This window comes from Macrosteles quadrilineatus, unplaced genomic scaffold (assembly GCF_028750875.1).
Source record: "Macrosteles quadrilineatus isolate MER2022 unplaced genomic scaffold, UCM_ALF_1.0 Scaffold_2__2_contigs__length_208266976, whole genome shotgun sequence".
Lineage (NCBI taxonomy): Eukaryota > Metazoa > Arthropoda > Insecta > Hemiptera > Cicadellidae > Macrosteles > Macrosteles quadrilineatus.
In genome coordinates, this window is record NW_026542595.1 from 201505883 (window position 1) to 201528205 (window position 22323).

Here is a 22323-nt window from a genome sequence, read left to right on the forward strand (position 1 = left end):
CAATGTGCAATATACCAAATGTTTGTTATTTTAAAAAAATCATTCAAAAACATAACGATTTGAATGAATAAACAAGTCTTAGAAATATAAGGTACTAGGCCTATGTTGCAAATGTGGCACATGGTTGTAATTAGTGGAACAATGATCTGCCCGCATGTACCGCCAACTGTTCACGAAGAAGTAGAAACACTGTGTACATTACTTTTCCATACCAGTTAAATAGCTGATACACCTTGCAGGATTAAAGTGATATTTTAGTTTAGTTCTGAATTTATGTTTATATTGGTGACATAATAAAATAGTGGTTTTTAATAAGTTTTCTCACAGAAACATTGCAAACCAAAATCCAAACACTTTTCGTAATATGTACATAATAACAAACTTTTCACTTGACGATCTTATAAAATGCAAAGACAAAAGTGGAAATATTTCAATTGCGAATGTTTGCTGTATACCAGATAGCAATCATAAACAGCATAAAAGAATGTGTATGATGGGTCTCTCATTAGTCTGTAGTGGAACTAGCTAAAGACAACATCTCATTAACAACAAATTATATCGCAAACATTGCAAAGGTAACATGTACAAATAGTTATCTCCAACAGTTTTATGTCGTATATATAGCTAATTTCTCAAATTTAACAAAATTCCTACTATGTTTCCAATAAAAGAAGCAAACTTTGAGTGTATAATATGCATGGACAAAAAAATCGTAATTTACTCTTCTTACCGATGCAAACACTGTTTCGCTTGCGACATGTGTGGATGACAATTTGACAACTGTTGTCACTGTAGTAGACCTCCAATAACTTCTATGATCCAAATGTTTAGTTTTAGCTTAGAACTGTATTAGGTTTAAGTTTTCAAAACAATTATATTCCTTTTATGTAAATTTTGATTTTTCAATAAAGAATTAAAAATCAGCATATCGGTACTTATCCCTTTACCGATATGCTGATTTTTTTTTAAACCACAACAATAACCTTGAAAATATCGATCCACCCTAGGTCTGACACGTCAGCATGACGTCACCATACCGTAACCCACCACACCACGTGCTAGGTCACGCACCATTACCACCAGATGCTTAACCGTCAATTAAGCACCACATGGCTCTTGTGACGTCACTCCTCAGCAGCCCTATGTATCCACTACTACTTGACCCACGCGCACGTGCACTTAGGACAAATAGTTGTGTGAATTATTTGGCAGGGTTTGAGTTGGCAAGACTGTGTTCCCCTTCCATTCTCCTTTAACCAACCGCTACCGCTATCGCTCTTCGTGCATAAACCAACGATGTAAAAACTACTGGATTGCGCTCTCAGTAGCACTGCGGGCGCTGTTTTCGGTCTAGCTCCCCCCACCATCTACTGGCAGTAGCCGACGCAGCCCATACACTCACCATTGTAAAACGCACCTTTTTAAGTTGCTGCTCTGTTTAAATATATAGGTATAAAATATTGCTAATGTATGCCAAACACTTTTTAGTATTCTAAACTTTATGTCTTCTTCTTTTCTTGCAGAAAATAACACATTTGAACTCTTAAAAACCCTACTACATTTGTCCAGTTTTTACCGCAAATCTCTGCTTGACATTAACGTGATAAGCATACTTTTTTGACCTATTTTGTAAGATACATTGTCATAGGCCCCGGCCACACGAGGCGGTTTAACCGCGCGAAGTTAAGGGCTTCGACAACACATTGAATCAAATGAGAGTGGCCACACGAGGCGAAGTTTAGCCGCATGTGCGGTTGAGCCGCAACATGTCGTCCCCCGACCGCGCGAAGTTAAGCCGCGTTGGAGGGGATGACACACGTAGTCTTATGAGAGTGGCCACACGATACGGTTCGACCGCGCGGCAGCCGCGCTCATTGGAGGTATCTTCGGACATTTCCAGTGGTATTTGAGTTTGTTTTGTGTATTTTTTACCGGTTGTGTGGTGTTCAAACAATGTTTGATACATATGTACTCCGAACTATGGTTTCGCATGTGCTCGTAAAAGGTTTGGAACACAAAAAATTGTTTTTCCTTTATGAAGGGATGGACCCAATGATTTATGTTAACGTTCCAGATCACCACACGCTTTTAATGCACAAACTAACATAAGTGTTTCGCCCATGACTAAAAAGAGTGAACTGAACTAGGTTTTAATAGAGTACTGATACTGGGAAAACCCAACAGGAAGCGGTTCATCCGCCCCGTGTGGCCAGGTACTTCGCGCGGCTTAACTTCGCACGAAGATAAGCCGCGCGGCTTAAATTCGCCTCGTGTGGCCGGGGCCTTAAACATTGAAAGAAAAAAATATCACGTTTACGTCAAACATAATGTTACCACTGCGGGAAAAACTTTATTAAAATTATTCTAAATGTTTATGTACTATTTTTTCGATTAATAACAAAGAATTTCAATTACAAATATTGTACTTTCTATTTCTCTTTTGTAATCACTTATTATTTTACTATGTACAATTAGGAACTAGCAATATCAGTTGTCTAAAAACATCTACAAAACGGGTTAAGTGAATTTGTAGTTTTAAAGAATTCAGATGGGCTATTTCTGCAAGAAACAAAACAGACATAAAAGGTTTAACTAGTAAAAAGAGTTTGACAAGCGTTAGCAATATTTTATCCCTATTAATTTCAACAGAGCAGCAAATAAAAAGTGTGTTTTATAATGGTGCATGTATGGGCTGCGTCGGCTTCTGCCAGTCGATGGTGGGGGTAGCTCGACCGCGCGGCCAACACTGAGCCAGCGATCCATGAGTTGTTTATATCGTTGGCATAAACAGACTCTTTTACAGCGGGAGCGGGCCCGCTATCGCACCGCTCCCGCACTTGGTGCATAAACGGGGCCTAAGTATAGCTATACATGCCACCTTATATTACGTACCATACTAGTTGAAATTTGCATTACTTACGAACACTAGGTTTAGAGGCCTACAGACAGACACAGAACTAGATTCGAACCAAATAAAAATAAACTATCAAAATATAAACCACTTAACTTACATTATATTGTCAAATAAATTATATTAAACAATATACGTATGTAAAGTATGCCGGAAAATGACTTAAAAATTGTATAAGTCGTTACACTTTATTATAACACACAGATTATTTTATGGCAAAACTTAATTACACACAAACGTTTAGGGTAACTAGTTTAGTAACACATTTCATGAAAATGGAAATCTGCCAGAGTAGGAACAAGCTAAATTTAGTATGACCTTTTTGCAATGACAAACACCACTTGTTATTTCAATCACAAACAAGGGCCCTTTTTGTCTGTGGTTAAACCAAATTATATTGCACTGAAAATAACTATAAAATGTTACCTCGGCTGCTATAGACTTAAACAAAATATTAAATTTCTTAAAAAAACCTGAAACCCAAAGTTACAGTTCTGGTCTCGACGTTCTTAGTGGTGCAAAATCCGTAAAAGTTTATGATTATCACGTCTAATGTAAATTCTGTTAGTATTAGGCCTAACTTATTGATATGGCTAACCAGACTAATCTGCTTACGTGAAAGGGTTTTGGACTGTTGGGGGGGGGGGGAATTGGATAAGTTACAAAAATATATTCTTTAGGCCTAAAAGTTTCTTTCATAACAGAAATAGTATCTTTCCTCACTAGGGCGTAAAAAGACTTTTTACGACCGGAGCTAAAGTTTCAAGACGAGGCGAAGCTCTATGATGAAATAATACAATGTGGCAAAAAATGAGATATGAATTAACGAAAACATAACACAAGTGGTGATACTTGGCAACAACAACAGGCATGATTCAGGGGCGTCATTTGTGGGGGGGGGCAATGCCCCCCCCCCTGGATCCTGGGCTAGAGAAACAAATATGCTGTACTAGCCAATATACAAATATTATCTCCTGTCAAATCCTAAAAAGCACAGCAGACTAAAATTTTTATATTCTCTTACAGTAATTTGAAACAAAAATTATTATTGTTTTATTGTCTTAGCACATTTTGAGTTTACATAAATTAGTAATTTTGTTATTCATTTACTTTTTCTGTTTGGTGCTGTACGATAAACCACTTACTTCTAGTTGATATATATACATAAAAAATCAGATTTTTTAGAAGCATTGCTTTTTGTCGTTTACTTTTATGAATTATTCAAGTATTAAAATTATACATGTGGATAAATTTTACGTAATTTATTTTTAACATTGTAGACTACCAATTTAATATAGAACCTTTTGAACTTTTGTGTCAAATTATTTTATTGGTGATAAAATTTGATTTGCTTTTAAGTTCTTAAATACTTGTATTTTATTTAAAAACCAAAATAAACTGTTATAAACTATAGGCTATGAACAACCGTATTCATTGCTAAATGTTGTACAAGAGAAATTGGTCATGAATCTAATAACAAATATAGTACATATCATGGAACTATTGATCACGTTTCTTAGATGACTAACTTACCAACATAAAACTATTGTGTTTCTGTCTGTTGTCAATAATTCTTAGTTTCATTAATTTTCTGCCTAGATTTAAATAAATTTTACTCATAATTTTGTTTTTATTTGAAGTGCTTTTGACAATTAAAATAAGCTTATTAACCCCTCTTTTTTTGTTTCAAAACTGCAAAATTTTCTAGGGGAGGACCCCGGACCCCCCTTATTTGCTTGGGGGGTCATACCCCCCGGTGTTTGCCCCCCAAGGATTTGGTCAAATTACGCCACTAGCATGATTAATTATGACTAGAGCTAGGGAATGTAAGATATTCTACTGTAGTGAGTAGAATTATCAAGATACATAGAAGAAAGAAATCTTCCTTCTATGCGTGTAATATTTAAGTCATTAGTCAATGGTGAAGACCGACTAAGCGGGAAATGTGATCAGATGAAGGGAAATTCCGCTCCGCTACCAGCTGTCTTTGGTAACACTGGTATCACATGATTTAAAATGAATAATTACTGTCGTCTGTTGGTTGTTTATTCAGCAGGTTGTGTTGTGTTGTGTTGATACCAGCTGGTTGATACCATCACATCGATGGTTGATACAAGATAAGATACACTTGTGTCGTGTTACCTACTGCTACTGCAGTTGCCGGTACTTGTGTTGTAAGATTAAAGTGTATGTAATCACTTATCAGTAATCAGTTGACTGCAGAACCAGTGAGTAAAGGGTAAGCCGATTTAAGGCTATTCAACCTAACTTACATGTAACCTAAATCTCAGGTTTTTCATAGGCCTAGTAATTTACTTCTTTAGTAACTTAGGTAGGCTACTTTATTTTAAAATGTTTACATTTTAAATAAAAGTTGTTGGCTAGGCCTAGGCATATTAATTAGGTTGAAGGATTTTGCAACTTGCAAGTAGGATATTATTATTTGAGAATATGCCCTAAATAAGGGTACTGTTTTCTTTGAAAAGTTGCCATAATTTATTTTAAATAAGTTTTAAATTGACAGGTTTACAACGTTAAATAGGCTTAGCTTAATTTCTGGTCATTTTTGTCCTCGAGTCTAGTAAAGTGACATTTTGTGAGTAAAAATCAAATCTGGGAAACTGGTCCAAACTCCTGCAGAATGTGTGTGGATATGCTGGGAATGGTATCCCTCCCCTTTCGCACCGAATTCTGAGACGCCAACCACTATTAAAACATCCAATCAAGCTATTTATCAAATCCATTATTTAATCTGCCAAACTAAAAAGTTTAGTGATTGCATTCTTTCAAATCTGCTAAGTTAATCATTCAGCCAACAGAAATCCTTCAAGATGATTAAAATTGAACTTAGTTTTTTTTTATTATGCATGATCTAAGTTACGCCATTAGGATTTTGATTTTTTTTCTGAAGGAGAAGGTAAGTTCTGAATCCTAGTTTTGTTAGGTAGGCCTACTAAATAATGTCAACCTATTGTTCTAAATAATGTCAACCTATTGTTCTAGGTAAGGTTCATATCATAAGAGCGCTATTGCCGTCACGCAGATGCCGTCAAGATAGCGCCCATGTCATATGTGACGGCAAATGCGTTGCGTCGATCCCGTCCTGCCAACGCCGGGTGCTTGTCATATGGAGTGTCTTCCCGACGCATTTGCAGTCACGGCACTTATTTTATTTTTAAGATGGACACCATCCAGTTAGGTAGTATAAGAATTTTGAACAAAGAGTATTATCAGAAGAATCCAAGACGATGGGGAACCCATCCGGCTCTTTCTGTACGTTTGTCGGCAGGTGAGTTTCATCTAATGTTCCAGGAACAGAGGAAAAGTATGAAGAGATATTATTTCGTTACTGTAGAATGTCAGTTGATTCTCTTGACAAACTTCTTAGTACCTACAGAGGAAAATTTTCAATTGTATAAATAAATTTTTCTGTGTCAAACATGATGATCACTCCAAAAATGTCTTCCAGTTGTTCTGCCAGCAGTCGTGTGGCAAATGGGTCTCGCTGACGCTTTTAGCGCTCCACATGACAGGGTCCCCCCCATCACTAGCGCCGCGTCACTAACGCGACCGCCCACGTTGGCAGCGCTCATATTCCGGCTAACGCACTCTTGCCGATGGCATTAGCGTCCGTATGACTAGCTCCATAAGAATCCCATTGCTGGGATGGAGCAGCATCAACGCGGTGGCAATAGCGCTAGTATGATATAGGCCTAAGTTAGCACCAATTAATTGATAGTCCAATGACAAAATGGCATCTGGATCCAGAAGCAGATCTCGCTTGAATTATTAAATTGCAGTTTTACTCAATTAAATAAGAGTTGACTTTGAGTTTTAGTCACTTGGCCCATGACTTACCGGTATATTGTTTCTTTGTTCCAGTCTGCTGATAATCAAAGGAGCTGCCGAAACTCCTGCCGTCATGTCTTGGGTTGTTAAAGCTGTAAACAGGACTCATACGGATTTTTCCTCAGGTTGGTAAAGATGTGGAAAGATCCGCCCTAGGGCAGCTACACATAACTTGGATTCTTCAAGGCCATGGCCCAAGTCCTGTCCTAGACCAAAGTAATTTTTGCCTGATAAGCTTGGGTGTTTAACTAGAATTAGGCTTTGTGTTTAAAAATTAATTTCATGTTGTTTCTTCCACTTTAAGTACAGTATTGCCGACATTATTTTACAGAGACAAACAAAGAATGGAAAGAGCCTTTCTTTTTCGTCCAAGGTGCGGACACTCAGTTTGGAATGTTTGCTGATTTCACTGAAGTAACCACAGAACCAAAATGGGCAAAGGAAATCGAACTTGCAGAACTTGCTGTGAAAAAGGTCAATGAAATGAGACCAAAACCAAAGTTTTATGTTATATGTGGAGACCTTTGCCATGACTATTATGGTAAGTATTTCAATAATATTTTACACCGTAGGTTAATTGGTTCTTTTGTTAGAATGTCATCAGGAAGTTTTGCCTTTCAATTTGAAAACTTTTTCAGTTGAAGTATGAATATGCCTACCATATTCATCATATACTCAATGAACTTATGAAATTTAAATTTATCTACTTAATGTAAAGTCCTCTGTAGAAATGAAGGTTACCACACTTCTAAAGCCAGTTCTGGTTCTGATAAACATGTATTCTTGGTACAAGAACCATATCGGCCCTCAAAGCTACCTATTAAGTGCCCTTTCATTAGAAATTTCACTAAATACTAGTTGACTTTTAAATTGTTGAAAAAGCTTGAATTTTTTTATAGCCTATATCAAATAGTGCACACCCTTGCTCAACAATTTAATGTCTGTTCTCAGTACCGGACTTTTCCCTAGAACCAGAATGGTATCATAAGCTAGCTGCTTTCAGGTACTGAAACATCATATTAGTTGTCTGGTAACAATATTTGTTGTTGTGCCAAAATGTTATTAATTAGATAGCAACCAATTTATTCTAATAAATTGATGACTAACTTAGCCTAGTAATTTTTTACATAGGTACCGGTACTGCATGTTTGTAGCCTTAAAAGCTTTTATGCTATACTCGTCCTTACCGTCTTCATTAATCCTATTCAATACCTAAAAACTTAGCTGAAAATATAAGTAGGGTAGTTAATTATACCTACTAGTATATACTTATGAAAAATATTCAAAGTTATATTTTTAAAAAAATTAATTAAATTACTTGATATGTTACATTTAAGATATGAAAAGTAAGAGGTACCATTTTAAAAGAAAGAAAAAAGATCCAAAAGAAAACAAAAAAATTTCTAAGAAAAAACAGAAGACCTACAAGAAAATGAATCAGTCTCTAATGTCTACTGGTAGTGTATATCCATTATACTGTATAGGTGACACTGTAATCAAAACTGGCAGGTAAATTATGAACAACAATGCTAAATGCTTTAGAACCAATTACTAACTTAACAAGTTATTCTACAGTTTCAGAACAACTGTGATCGTTCAATTTTGGTTCTCAGTTTTACAGAAGAACGTTATTCAATTAATAGGTTTGTAGTGCTTTTATTTAGAGACTAAATAAATAGAAAAAAGTTTAGAGTATAAATTTATTTAAAACTAAAAAAAAAACAGATATATTATAACTCATATCAGTAAAATTATCAAACCCTTCAAATTAAGTACTGATTGTGAATTATTGTAGCTGGCATTGAGTAAGATAAAACCATAAATAAGTTAGTAAGATAAACTATATAAAATTCTTATATAAAAACACTTCTTGATAAACAATTTATGTGTTCATTAAAATAGACAAAGAATCTCCAATAGGTTATTTAATATTTTTAATGTCGACTTGCATGTACAAAAGGTGCAAAAGGATTGTCGGTTTTTAAAAGAATATAACGCAAATTATTTTACACATTAAATTTTACTGAATTACGTTTCTGGACACTTTCAAATGCCCCATTACAAAAAATAACCTTGTAGGTTAAAAAGTTGCTCATAACCAAAAAACCATAAAAATTTAAAAACAAAAAATTAAAAAAACCATAAAAAGGTGCGGACTTCAAAGCACCGACGCCCTTACGGTCTCTATGTTTTGTGGACTAACTGCTGTCCAGTAGATTTACCACTCATGACGGACTCCCCTGAAATGGACTACCCTGTTGTCCGAAATGCAGTCACCCAATGTGATATGATCTGCGATCAGGAACCAGTCCCTTATGGGCAACACTAAAATGTCAAAACAGCCATTATATAGTAATAAAAGATTCACTGTTTCTGAAAACACTGTTCCACAGCAAAAACGCGGTGCTCGACCGTCCACTGCGCCATATCGCTACAAATTGATGGTCGACTTGCAGATGGCTGGCAGTGGTCCTGACCCTCCACCAACTACTAGTACTACCGTACATGTAGTTCAAATCCGACCATCCTTATATACTAAGTGACATAACAAAAATCTATATTTTTCCAGGAATACAGTAAAATCTCACTAACTCTACACCCGGTATCTTGACAGTCAACAGCTGATAAGGTGCAGGCAATAATAATAAGCAAATTTTCCAGAACATTTAGTTTCCATTTAAATTCAACATGTAATATTCAACATTTCTTTTAAGATTGTTTACTCAATATGTGAAAATACTCATATGAAATGTATATATAAAAATTAGTCTGTTAAGAATTTATGTATTAGAGCGGATATCACATAATTCAACAAATCGCGTCCCTTGTTCGCAAAATCGAGGATATAGTAAAATATTTTATTTTAAGGTCCTAAATATGTTAAGCGGTATGTATTCTTGAGTTTTTAATAAAAAAATTGCATATTTATGTGATTTTGTGTTATTTATAGGACCAAAAATACCTCCTTTTTCCCGGCCGTCCCATGTCCCGATTCACGTTTTTGACATTTAAAGCTGTATAAAAATCACTTACGGCTTACTAAACCTTCCGAAATGAAATATAAAATGGTCCAAAAACATTGTAGATTACTTTTTAGGATGAATCTTGCCAAGTTTCTATCCTATTTAGTGGTTGTGTCAGTGCAAAGTATGTCCCGACAGTTTTTGTTCCCGGCCGTCCCGGCAACTGTTTTAGTCCACGAAACGACCGTAGGGCAGCGCTAGTCCCCACTCAAGATTTATTTTGGTAGAGAAGCTCGCCATCTTGATTCTGTGCAGTTGACAAAACAGTTTCGTGTAAATGTTGTGTTTCCACTTGAGGATAAGTTTTCAAAAAGGTAAGCGTGATTTTATTACAATCCAGACCGTCCTGTGTGTTATTTTAAGTAATAGTAACAATTGTATGTAGATTTGCACGTGTATCGATTGTAATACATCACTTTTAAGTAAACTCCTCGCAACCGGCATTTCGTTTGAGGTTAGCCATAGTTTTAACCAAAAACGATGTTTCAATTCCAGACCATCCCTATCCAGACCGTCCCTTCAGAATCAAACCTTGTTGGGGACGGCCTGGAATGAATTAGGACGGCCTTGAATCATTTTGCTTATATCGTATATCTTATATATTTTGCTTATATTTAATATCAATAAATGTGAGTAATGTTATATTATTATGGTTGCAGTTTTATTTAACAACGCTTAGGACTAAATTATTTATTTATTATTATTTTTCTTATTTAGGCCTAGAATTTTTTATTTGTATTTTTTTTTTTATTTTTAAGGTACGCCCGAAAGGTCGTGTGTAGCCTTTTCAATTAAAACTTCTTGTTTGTCTGTGAAATGCTGATAATGATCATTGATAACGCTCGTGGTCGAATTTTGTTTATTAAAAAAAAAATCAAATCACTACGATGACTTTTTTGTGGCAAATTACATTTGAAATCACAATTAGTTAGTTTTTGACGTAACTTTACATATCATTGCAAAATATTTACCGGTAATTGGTTTTATTCAAAGTTATACGCTTATTTACATTAATAAAAAAAATACCTATTTGCTTGGATTAATTTATCAATATACTTTTAATACATGAGCAGATTTTTGTGTGAACTTCAAGTTTTTGGTGTGATTGGAAAGAGCTAAACATGTTGTTTTGCAGAAACCCTTTTATATAAAGAAATAATTTTAAGGTAATCCAAGGGCTCCTAAAAGTTAGTTTTCCCCATAAGCTTGTTATTAGGAAATAACTGCAGGTTTTAAGCAAATCAGCTCAATAGATTTAACACAGTAAATCAGCGAATATTGAATATCAAATAGTATCTCTGCAAGACAATAACAATAAGATGATTCAATAAGATGATTCATTTATCAATAATGCTATTCAATCACGAGCGTCCGCGACAGGCTGATTAAGTATATTAAGTCATACATACATGTTTTATAGGAACTTTCTTTCAAAGATAATATGTACAAATTCAATCATAAAATATTACCATAGTTGAATCCTATGCAGGGTATACTTATGTTTCAGTTTTGAAGAATGGAAGAAGAACCATATCCATCATGCAGTATGCCTAATCAGGCTAATGATTCGGAATTTAAACAAAAATTAAAAAAAGATAGAATTGAAGCATGGAAAAGAAATAAGATTAAACTACAAGAAAAAAAGGAATTACAAAAAGAGAGGAGACAGTTGCTAAGAATAAAGCTAAAAAAAAATAAATGTGAGGGCGAAAATAGTGGAATTAACGATTTAACTAAAAAAGATCAAACCCAAGTTCATAGTAGCTTAAATGAAAAAGTAGACAGTTTGAAGACCACTGATAACACTAATAATAAAAAGGAATTAAACAAAAAGAAGAATTTGAAGAGTAAAACGCCCCAAGAGAGAAAGGATTATGAACGAGAGAAAAAAAGAAAGCAGAGGGAGAAAATAATGCAGGACCCTCAACGTTTAGAGGCACAAAAAACATATGAACGTGAAAGAAGTAGGAAAAGGAGGGAAGAAGGGAAAAAACCTTACATTGGCCAAATGAAACCACGTGAAAAAAGACACCAAAGAAAACTTTGGCGGGAGAGCAAAAGGAGGGCCAAAGAACGAGCGCTGGCTGAGAAAGATTTTAATGACATGTTAGAGGAAAACAGTCCTCCGCCATCACCTGTGCTTATACCACCCGTAGTACGGCCTCAACAAGTAAGTGGGAGAAAACGTCTGAGACGTGATAGAGCAAAAGCAATAAGAAGCTTGGAAAAATTAAGAATGATCTTAAAAAAAGTGAGGCATTGAAAGAAAAGTGGAAAAAAAATATTATAGGATGGTTGAAACTAAATCTCCTACCCCCAGAAAAAAGGCAAACCTTATAATACGTCAAGGAATAAAACATATTAAGAAGAAACTGATCTTCGGAGAAGCACTCAAATCTCAATTGAAAGAAAACATTTCAAATACTAAGAGCAATGAAGAAAAACAATTGTTTTACAAGTGTGTTGCCGGAGGGAAATTAAAAAAATATAAGATGCTGGGGGAAGCCAGTGAAATTCTTAAACGGAGTAGTGAAAGAAAGTACAGAAATAAAAATGATGATAGGGCAAAGGCTCCGAAGATATCATATAACAGACTACAAAGGGGGCTTGCTACAAGTATTAAGAAAAAGAAAATTGTCACAGCATTTTTGGAAAATGAAGAAAATCGTAAAATAGCTCCTGGGAAAAAGGATGTTTTAACAAGAAAAAAGGTTAGAGTTCAAAAAAGGTTCCTCTCTGACTCCTTAAAAAATCTTTACAACAAATTTTCCGTGCAATATGGAACAAACTTTTTATCATACACGACTTTCTGTAGGTATAAACCATTTTACATAGTTGAACCAAAATTGTCAAACAGAGATACGTGTCTTTGCATAAAACATGAAAATATGAAACTTCTTGTTGACAGATTGCTGAAATGCAAAATAGTAGAAAACAAAAATCTTGATATTATATTAGATAAGATTAACTGCAACTCAAACAATTATGACTGTGTCTATGGATATTGCAGGAGGTGCCAAAACAAGGCCATACAATTTGATGATTGCAAAGATCAAGAGACAACCTTTTTCTTCCAATGGACGAAGAAGAAAATCACAGTCACTGGAAAAAAAGGGGACAAAACCTCAAACGTTACGATAAAAGAAAAGATACAGTGTACTGTTCAGCATCTGAAAAAAGAATTCAATGCACTATTGCCTCTCTATAACAAACATGTTTTCAACATGAGACACCAATTTCAAAGCCTGAAGTCACTAAAAAACTCTATTTCAGAACACGAGTCAATAATTATCATTGATTTTAGTGAAAACTACGAAACAAAGTACTCAAAAGAGGTACAAAGTGTACATTTTGGGGGTTCTAAAACCCAAGTAAGCATACAAACAGGTGTTTGTTTTTTTGTTAATAGTTCGACAAAGAAAATCTGCATTAAACAATTTGCTACCGTTTCGGATAATTGCAGCCACAAGGCCCCAGCAGTCTGGGCCCATTTGCTTCCTGTTTTAAAATGGGTTATGACTAACCTCAACCCAAACATCAACACAATATACATTCAAAGCGACGGCCCTACAAGCCAGTATAAAAACAAAATAAATTTGTTCCTTATGACACACTTTGCTGAAATTTTAAAGTTATCAAGCTTTATTTGGAATTTCACAGAACCCGGCCACGGGAAAAGCTTAGCTGATGCAGTAGGAGGCCAGTTAAAAAGATTTTGTGACCAGCAAGTTTTGTATGGAAATGACATATTGAATGCCAAGGATGTATACAACAGTGTTAAATCTAGCGCACAAGTTAATGTTGAGGTTTTTTTAATTGGTAGCAAGGATATAGATGATGTGGAAAAACTAGTCCCAGGTGCGCTGAAGCCCATTCCCAACACACTTAAACTGAGGCAAGTACTTTGGAAAAACGATAAACAAAATAGAATATTTCTAAGACAACTCACCTGCCTCCAGTGCGTTGAGCTTTGCAAACACTATGGCCTTCCCTCCCCACACTACTTCAAAGAAGCTGATCACTGTATCCTTTAACAATTGTATTTTAGTCTAGGTGACTAGACTGTGTTTTTACTCTTATTTTTCAATGGGGCTACTTCTAAAAAAAATGGTTTGGACACATTTAAAAATTGAATATGCAGATAATAAGAAATTTTCAAATTACTTGCAGTTTGAATTTAAGAAGCAGTTTTTTATTAACGTTTACTTTAACATTGTTCTCAAACAGTTGAAGAGAGTATTTAATTTTTTAACAAAAAAAAAAATTTTGTTATGGCATTATTTGCATTTAATTTTTAGAGAATATATTTTTTTGTATTCTATTCATCAGGTATTGAGTGTGGTATGATCGACTTTAACTTTTGGTTGAAAAATTGTTATAAAAAAATACTTAGATTTGTGTACTTTCCTTAATATTGGTTTTCAGCTGTTGCGACCACATCAAGGGAAAGACTTCACACATATTCAGATTATGATGAAGAAGATTCTACTCTTGAGCCTATTACACCATTGCCTGATGTCATTAATGATCTTTCCGTCGGGGATTTCATCCTTGTGAGATTTTCCTCAAAAAAGACATTTAAACTCTATGTTGGCCAAGTTATCAGCAAATATGACGATGGTGACTTTGAGGTTAAGTTTTTGCGGAAAACTGTAGGAAACAAATTTGTTTTTCCACAAGCGGAAGACATTGCATCCGTGCAAATCCAAGATGTAATTCAAGTTTTAACAAATTTTGAAAAACATCGGGACATTTATTATTTTCATGATTTGTCAGTAAACTCTAACATTTACTAATTGTAAATCTTGTAAACAGCCTTTTTCATAATAAAACTTTCTCAGTTTATTTTTTTTAATCATTTTACTCATAACTAAAAATCGTGCTCATCCTTTATACTCCAAATTGATCATGTTTCCAGGCCGTCCCTTCCAAGCCGTCCCTTACCTCCAGACCGTCCCCTTCAATTCCTGACCGTCCCCCTAACTAATATCAACAATTTAAATATTTTAAAGCAGCTTTGGTACGAAAATCATTTTTTTCAATATTGTACTATATGTAGGCTTACTAATATAATGTAATTATGTAACTTTTTCCTTGGGTATTATTGCAAATTAAAAAAAAAAAAAGTTTTTTTTTCAATTTTAGCTGTGGCACAGTGTCAGTGGGTAGGTACATAATAGTTTTACTTAATTTTTTAAAATTTTAAAGCTAATACACTGTCAAACTGGACCGAAAGTAATATTTAAAATGTTTTAGGGAGAGTATTTACTTAAAATAATATCATGGGAGCAACTAAGCTTGCTGGGGACGGCCTGGATTAATTTGTATACTTTTCTTTCCTTATTAATTTTTTAAGCTTATTCATCGACATGTACTGCGCTGCCCCTGCTATTTTGTAAAAGTATAGTAAAATACCATTCCAAAAATGTATATAAAGCTATGGTTAAGAAAAAAAAAATTCTGGTTTTTAATTTCTCAAAATGTTGCATTATGTGATATTGGCTCATTAAATAAAACGCATTACAAATTTCAATGTTCTGGATAACTCGATTACCTCCGAGTTGAGTTAGTGAGGTTTTACTATACCTTAACTTATTAAAGACTATAACAAGTGTTTTATTTGAATATTTTTTTGCAGATAAAGAACCAGATGTGAGGGCAGCGCAAGACGCAGATTTCAAGAAAGTGTACAGCAAATTAGATCCTACAATTCCTCTGGTGTGCGTTTGTGGGAATCATGACGTGGGAGACAATCCAACTTACGAATCTGTTCGCAAGTAAGACCTATGATTCATTCTACTAAAATCAGTTAAAGTTACATGGAATGTCTTTCTGAAAAACAAAGCAGATCATATCATTAAAAATGTATAGATTAAAAGTCAAAGATACATTTATGGATTGTAATTGAAACCAACTTGATTTAATTCATGTTCTTATGTAGTTCATTCATAATCCACAATAATTTAAGAAATTTAGTGCCTCTAAGGCAAAGCCTGATTAGAGGTTCCGCTACTGTTAAACCAGTGGTGCAGTGGAGCGGGAAGGTGTGGGAATGGCGTTCCTACTTACCTTTTTCAAAAAACCTATATTGTTAAAGTGTTTTACCTACGACCGTTTTTTAAGTAGCCTTTTCAGTACAGTTCTTAGAATTGAAAAGTATCTCATAACAGCATTGTTTACTTTCATAACAGCATAGTTTTACTCATAACAACACGGGTAACGGACCAATGCGGTTCAAGGATTGAGAGAGGAGAAGTAAAATTGTAATGATTCAAAATTCAACTAATCAGCTGTTCAGGCCAATTTAATTGTTGATTGGTGCAATTAGGCCTAGTGTTTGATAAATGTTTTGTCGCATCACTGTCAGTGGCAATGAGAGGTTATAAACGAAAACATAACCTCTCTTATAAGTTATGAGTAGGTAGTGATTTTTAGTAATTAAAACACCGTTGGAGGTAAAGTAGTGTACGCAACTCGCGTAGTGTTAACGACACTCATAGAAGTTTATAAGGCACTCGCCAAGGCTCTTACCTTAAATTTTCTACTCGTGTCGTTAACACTACCTTTACACAATCGTTGCATAAACTACTATTACATACCAGTAATGTTGATAATCCAAATTGTTGCATTACAACTTCTAGTTTTGGCTTACAATGGAGCCAATCTTCAGGTTTTTACAAGGACATTGTCGCTTCTTCTGAAGGTCGTCAAAGTTCATAAAGATTTACAAAACAGATCACATTTAAATCACACAACATGCATGACTAGGCCTAGCTTTAACAACACTAACGGCGGCGGTTATGCAAAGACTCCTAAGTTAGTAGTCGTTTACAGGAGGTCATTCTGTGGGCAGGTTACTTGACTCAGGTAACTTGAAATACATAAGAGGCAAGTAACCTGTCCCGTAACCTGCCGTATTCTACTGGTAAACACGGCTTTACAGACTAAAACCAACCTTTTCACATCCAGGACTGTTTACCGCCATTTATTTACCTTATGGTGAAGGACAGCTTGGTTCAGTTTTGCCGTCAACTTTTCTAACTTTTCTCAGGATTGAACCATCAACCTATTAACTGATTACCAAGGGAGCACTTCAACCACCCAGCTACCCTACCCAGGTATTAAATACACACTTTACATAGAACATTAACAATCACACTACAACTGATGATCATTCACATAGTTCACAATGTTTTTTTTTTTCAAAAGAAAGTAAACATTTTCAGGAGAAAGCTGTCACAAAACAGTCTGCTTCCTGTTTCTGTTTTTTATGAAATGGTTGCTCAAAGTAAATTTAGAATCTAGTATCCAACTAACATAGCCAGTAGCCTACTTCAAGGCGTCAAATGAAGCAACTCTTATCCCAATTAGGATTTTTACAACCAGTGTTAACCCAAAACAGGCAAAAAGTTATTCATTTTAAATGTTAACTGTTAATTTATTTGGTTTAAAAGCTTTACATAAGTTTATTAAGTCTTTAAGTTAAAGGTTACTGAATCTTTTCAGATACACTTCCAACTATGGTGATGACTACTTCTCATTCCATGCTGGAGGTGTGTTCTTCATTTGTATCAACTCTCAGTTCTACCATGGCGCCACAAACACTCCCGATCTCGTCCAGGCGCAGGTAAAAATCGATTTCATTCATTTGGAAAAACTACAAAATATAACTGAAAAGGTTCTGATGCTTTATTGTTACTCCATGACCAATTATGTGTTGCGATTATTTGTTCATTCCTTTTTCCTGTATTAAAAAATAAACGTAAATCTAAACTGCAGTAATTGAAAACGTAATAAAGGCTTAAAACATAGTCAAAGTTTGGTGTGTGTGTTAACGTCAGTGGCATTTTTATGGGAGGTCACAAAGAATTTAAAGAAAGTTGTTCAAAACCCTCAAATATATTCAATTTGCTGGGATTGAACATGTCTCTCTCCCATTAATACATTAAACTCTAGGCTAGCAACCCCCTAAAGTGTATTCAATTACTGTAAAATTTACTGGTTGGTGTACTGCCCCTTTAGGTTTATGCCACTATACGTATAGTGGCATAAACCTAAAGGGGCAGTACACCAAATATCAGTAAAATTGACAGTAATTGAATAAACTTAGGGGTTTATAACTTAATTTTGATGATTTTACAAAACTACTATGAATCCAGTTTTATAAAATCATCAAAATTAAGTTAAACTTATCATAATAACTTTTCTGTTATGGTGGTACTTTGTTCCTCCGATATGTATAAAATGAAATGTGACTTCATTGTCCAAATATTAAAATGGTTATTTAATCGCTACAAGGAAAAAAAATATACAAATGTTTTAAAATAATAAAGAAGAAGTCCAAAAGCTAAGCTGCAAAAATGAAAACTGTGAAAATTACTGAAGAAGTGTAGAAAATAGTTCTTAAATTTCTAGAAAAAAGAAGCCTAAATTTTAGCTGCTCTCATGATTTATCCGTGTGAACTTCAGCGCTTATAATTGGATGAAGAATTAAAAAAATAAATTCTTACATACTTAACTCAATCTTGTTACTTGTCATGGACCATAAGACTGATCGTTTTATACTGACTTGATTGGTATCTTTTATGTAAGACTATCCAAGTTTTTGCCTTTTTCAAATCCATGACCTCTAACGTGGTTCCACTCCAATGCCTCCTTTGCCATTTCTCCATTTTGAATTTCCTCTAGTAACTTTTTTTGTTATCCATCTCCTTAAAACAAATTACAATGAAACTGTGAAATATTTCTTCAATTGATGTCTCTTTACTTTGAAATGCATTTTTCAGGATGAATGGTTGGATCGCCAACTGGCAGTTGCCAAACAATCAGAGATTCCGAGTATAATGTTTCAACACGTCCCTTGGTTTGCCAGTGACCCTGACAAAACTGAGCGGAACTACTTTGAGATTGACCATGACATTCGGAAAAGGATGCTGGACAAAATACTAGCTGCAGGTATTGACAGTTATTCCTATGATAAGTTGTTTGATGCAAGATGTAACATAGAACAAGGGTTATCATCATTAGTCTTTTAATGAGATTGGCAAATGTTATTTACTGTTCACAGAGATTCACTTTGGATAAAGACTTAGAAACACCAACCATTCATTATAGTAACAAAACAACAATTATTAATTACACCATTTAGTTAAAAAAAAATTCTCTTTGGTTTTATCTTTTATTAAATCAGCATTGTAGGGCTTTGACTAAATCAGATTAGTGACAGAATAATGTTAATAAGCTTATCAAAATTTAGGCAGTGTAAAAATTGTGTTTTGCCTTATACAGATTTATTGATAAGCATTTGCAAAAGAATTGTCACCCACCATGTCTTTTAAGATGTTAAGCAGAAAGACATAATTGAGTTGATAGGCAATCTAACTGTGGTACAGTATTGGCACATTTGGCTTAGTAGTTTGCGTTACCCTGAATTTAATAAGATACACAGTTACAGTGAGAACTTACTGATTTGCTGCTGCGGGTCAACACCCTGCCTCCAGACTTCCTATCTGCTGCCTTTCATTCCTTATCTGATCTTGACTTGCAATCTCAGCTTTAGCATTCACACTTTTACCTTCCTACTTGGACATAAGCCATCACTATTTAACCTATGGATGAAAATCAGCGTTGTTAATCTTGCAGGTGTGAAGTACGTGTTCTGTGGCCACCTCCACTACAACGCAGGAGGCAAGTACAAACAGCTGGAGTGTGTTGTGACGTCTGCTACTGGCTATCAGCTGGGCAGTGACACTCACGGACTACGAGTGGTTAAGGTGTACAGAGATAAGGTGGAGCACAAGTACTACCCACTGGCAGACCTACCAGCCGAAGTCAGTCTGTAACAAACCAAGTGTCTGCTGGACAAACATTTATGGTTGATGATGATAGTGTTATGACTTTAGTATAGGATAGGTACCTTTTTTCGTCATTATCTATTATAAGATGACTAATTTCAATTGCTGACTTCAAAACCACATGTTCTTGCTTTGACACCAAGCTAAATTTTGAACCAAAATGCAATTTTTATTGGGATAACCGTTAATGAAGGCATTTAACAAAAGACTGAAGTTAAATAGTAACAGGACTAGGTTTGGACTCCCTTACAAAAAACTGTGGCACTGGAGTTTGACATGTTAACCTTATGATTTTTCAAATTTTAAAGGAACTGGCTGTTACCCACAGGCTTCACCCCGTTTGACTTCATGTATTAATAAAATTATTGGTTGGTTAAGTCAAGGCCCCACTATAAAAAGCAGGCCATGCTGCAGGATCCATGACGTCTCACTAGTGGATAGATTTCATTGATAAATTCATTGCCATCACCATCCCCATATGTTTTAGGTAAATAAACAAGCTGGCTGTTTGTAAGATTTTAATGGTAAGAGTTTAGTACAACTATCCACCACTGTGACGTAGTGTTGCGCTACCCGCGCTGCAGCATGGCCTGTTTTTTCTAGTGGGGCCTTGGTTAAGTTAAGTTAAAATAAACAAAACAGTAATACAAACAAATAATCACACCTGATTTTAATAAGATAATTAATTGAAAGAATAACAAACAAATAAATACAGCTGAGGTATTTTTAACATTAGGTATATGGAAATTTCTCTTTAGAAAAGGAATTACGACCTTAAAGGGCAATTTATAAAATAATGGATATAGTTTTGCCCAAGGTTTCTCGTAATGACGAACATTTTAAGTACCTATATGGTTTATGGGGGTGTGACTTTTAGTTTTCTAAAAAATTCATGAGTACTTTGGGATTTACATATGCATAAATGATTCTTAACAGCTGTTTCAATTAAACAAGTAGGTTCTATGATGTTCAATAGCATTATAAAGTTGCAAGGTTTACCAACAGGGTGCAGCAGTATTAACTTTTTCTTTTTGTTTAAATTTATGATAACAGCTAATTTGAATAAAGCAGCAACCAAAAGCTTGTGTTACACAATGAGAACTAAATACTAAATTGTTGTGGTATTGTGCGAATAGGGTAATTTTATTTTTAAGTGCATAATTCATCAACTTATTGACTTAATTTTTTCCCCCAAATTTGTATAAAAAAGTTGTTTCTGTTTTCCCCAAACATAATGTTTGGGAAACGTAGTAGTGTGTTAATAATTGATTTTTGTTTATTCCAATTTTTAATCAAACCAAACTATGCTTTAATTGAAGAAAATATTGGCTACAGATGGTCCATATAAATGGAATGTCTTCTTCACTTACGCAAAAGTCAATGATGATAGCCTCATTTTCAAATCTAACTAGTCAAAATTTAAAAAAATCACATATCGCAAAAACAACATCCAAACAAAAGTGATATAGGCCTAATCATTAAATTAAAATAAATATTTGGTTCAGACATTGAACTGAAACTCCAATCACTCTAGATTTGAAAATAGTTCCGTAACTCACCAAAACTAGTCATCTATTAATCAATAGTGGATTATGACGACAAAAGGTTCGTGATCTATATTATAGCTATTATGTTTTCAACCCTGAAGGCTGAAATAGTGTTTAAGATTATGGGGGTTAGCTAGCTTATCCCAGAAATTAGAGCTATAATTCCTGTATATAGGTTTTTGTTGGTACAACCAGTGCTTTCAAGCTTTTTTCCACCCAACTATTATAAAGTTGATTAGACCAACTATTTGTTAAAACCAAGTTGTTACATAACCAAACTTTAAATTTTTTTACAATTTAAATATAATTATTTTAAAATTTAATATGCATTAAAAGCTTCCTGCAAATGTTGACTAGTAACTGAGTTAACACGTTCGCGGCGGCACGTCAAATGGCGGGCGTATCTCCAGTGCGGTGCAGCCCGCAGCGTCAAACAAACCCGATTGCCGCGTGTGACTGGCTTTCCAATTTCGGTCTGACGAATAGCAAATAACGTGCGAGGATGTCCTGCTTTAAGACGAGAGTCGACGTAGTTTGCTAAACACTCACAGATAGCAGCACTGCTTGGAACATAGCCGGTCCCATTGGAATTGTATTGCCAAATGGAGGGGAAAAGGCGGGACAAAAAGTAGATTTTTGAGATTGCCAGAGGGGGATTTTCGGGAAAATTTACTACCAACCTACACCACAACAAAATACAGTATACTATTGAGCAGTGCTGTGCGAGGTTTCAAGTTTCTAGCTCTAATCCTGGCTTAAAAATAAATCATTTCGTACTGCATTGCAGCTTGGAAGCGGACGCACCCACCAGGATGGCATTAGGGTTCCGTGTGGGAGCGATCGCTCCCATGCCGCCACGAACGTGTTCTGGTTTTTAGTCTCCAAAGTACTTTTAAATTGAATCTAAATAACTTAGCTTGTAGGCAGGCCCACTTTTATAAACGGGCAGACTGGGCATATGCCCAGGGGCGCCGGTGGTTGGGGGGCGCCCTGAACCCCCGTCCGCACTAGGAAAAATAGGGTTTTATCAACCGGGATTTAAAAAATAAAATGGGCGATTTTAACTTCTAGTTAAGTGATTTTCCCTTATTGCAAAAGTAAATAAATACAACAAAATTGAAAATACTCGACCTTCAGGT

The 22323-nt window shown here is 35.0% G+C and overlaps 1 protein-coding gene across 2 annotated transcripts; it reads left to right on the forward strand.

Annotated features, from left to right (window-relative positions):
- Positions 1-5029: 5029 nt before the first annotated feature.
- Positions 5030-22104, forward strand: LOC128986938 (serine/threonine-protein phosphatase CPPED1-like). Of its 2 annotated transcripts, none has more exons than XM_054407556.1 (7): positions 5030-5139; positions 6794-6885; positions 7092-7301; positions 15422-15560; positions 17290-17410; positions 18570-18738; positions 19426-22104. In XM_054407556.1, exons 2-7 carry the CDS (start codon positions 6834-6836, stop codon positions 19623-19625), a joined length of 891 nt encoding a protein of 296 aa, XP_054263531.1. In that variant the 5' UTR covers positions 5030-5139; positions 6794-6833; the 3' UTR covers positions 19626-22104. The 2 variants fall into 2 exon arrangements, with proteins under 2 accessions (XP_054263531.1, XP_054263530.1); XM_054407555.1 differs by having other exon boundaries at positions 5031-5150.
- The last annotated feature ends 219 nt before the right edge of the window (positions 22105-22323 follow it).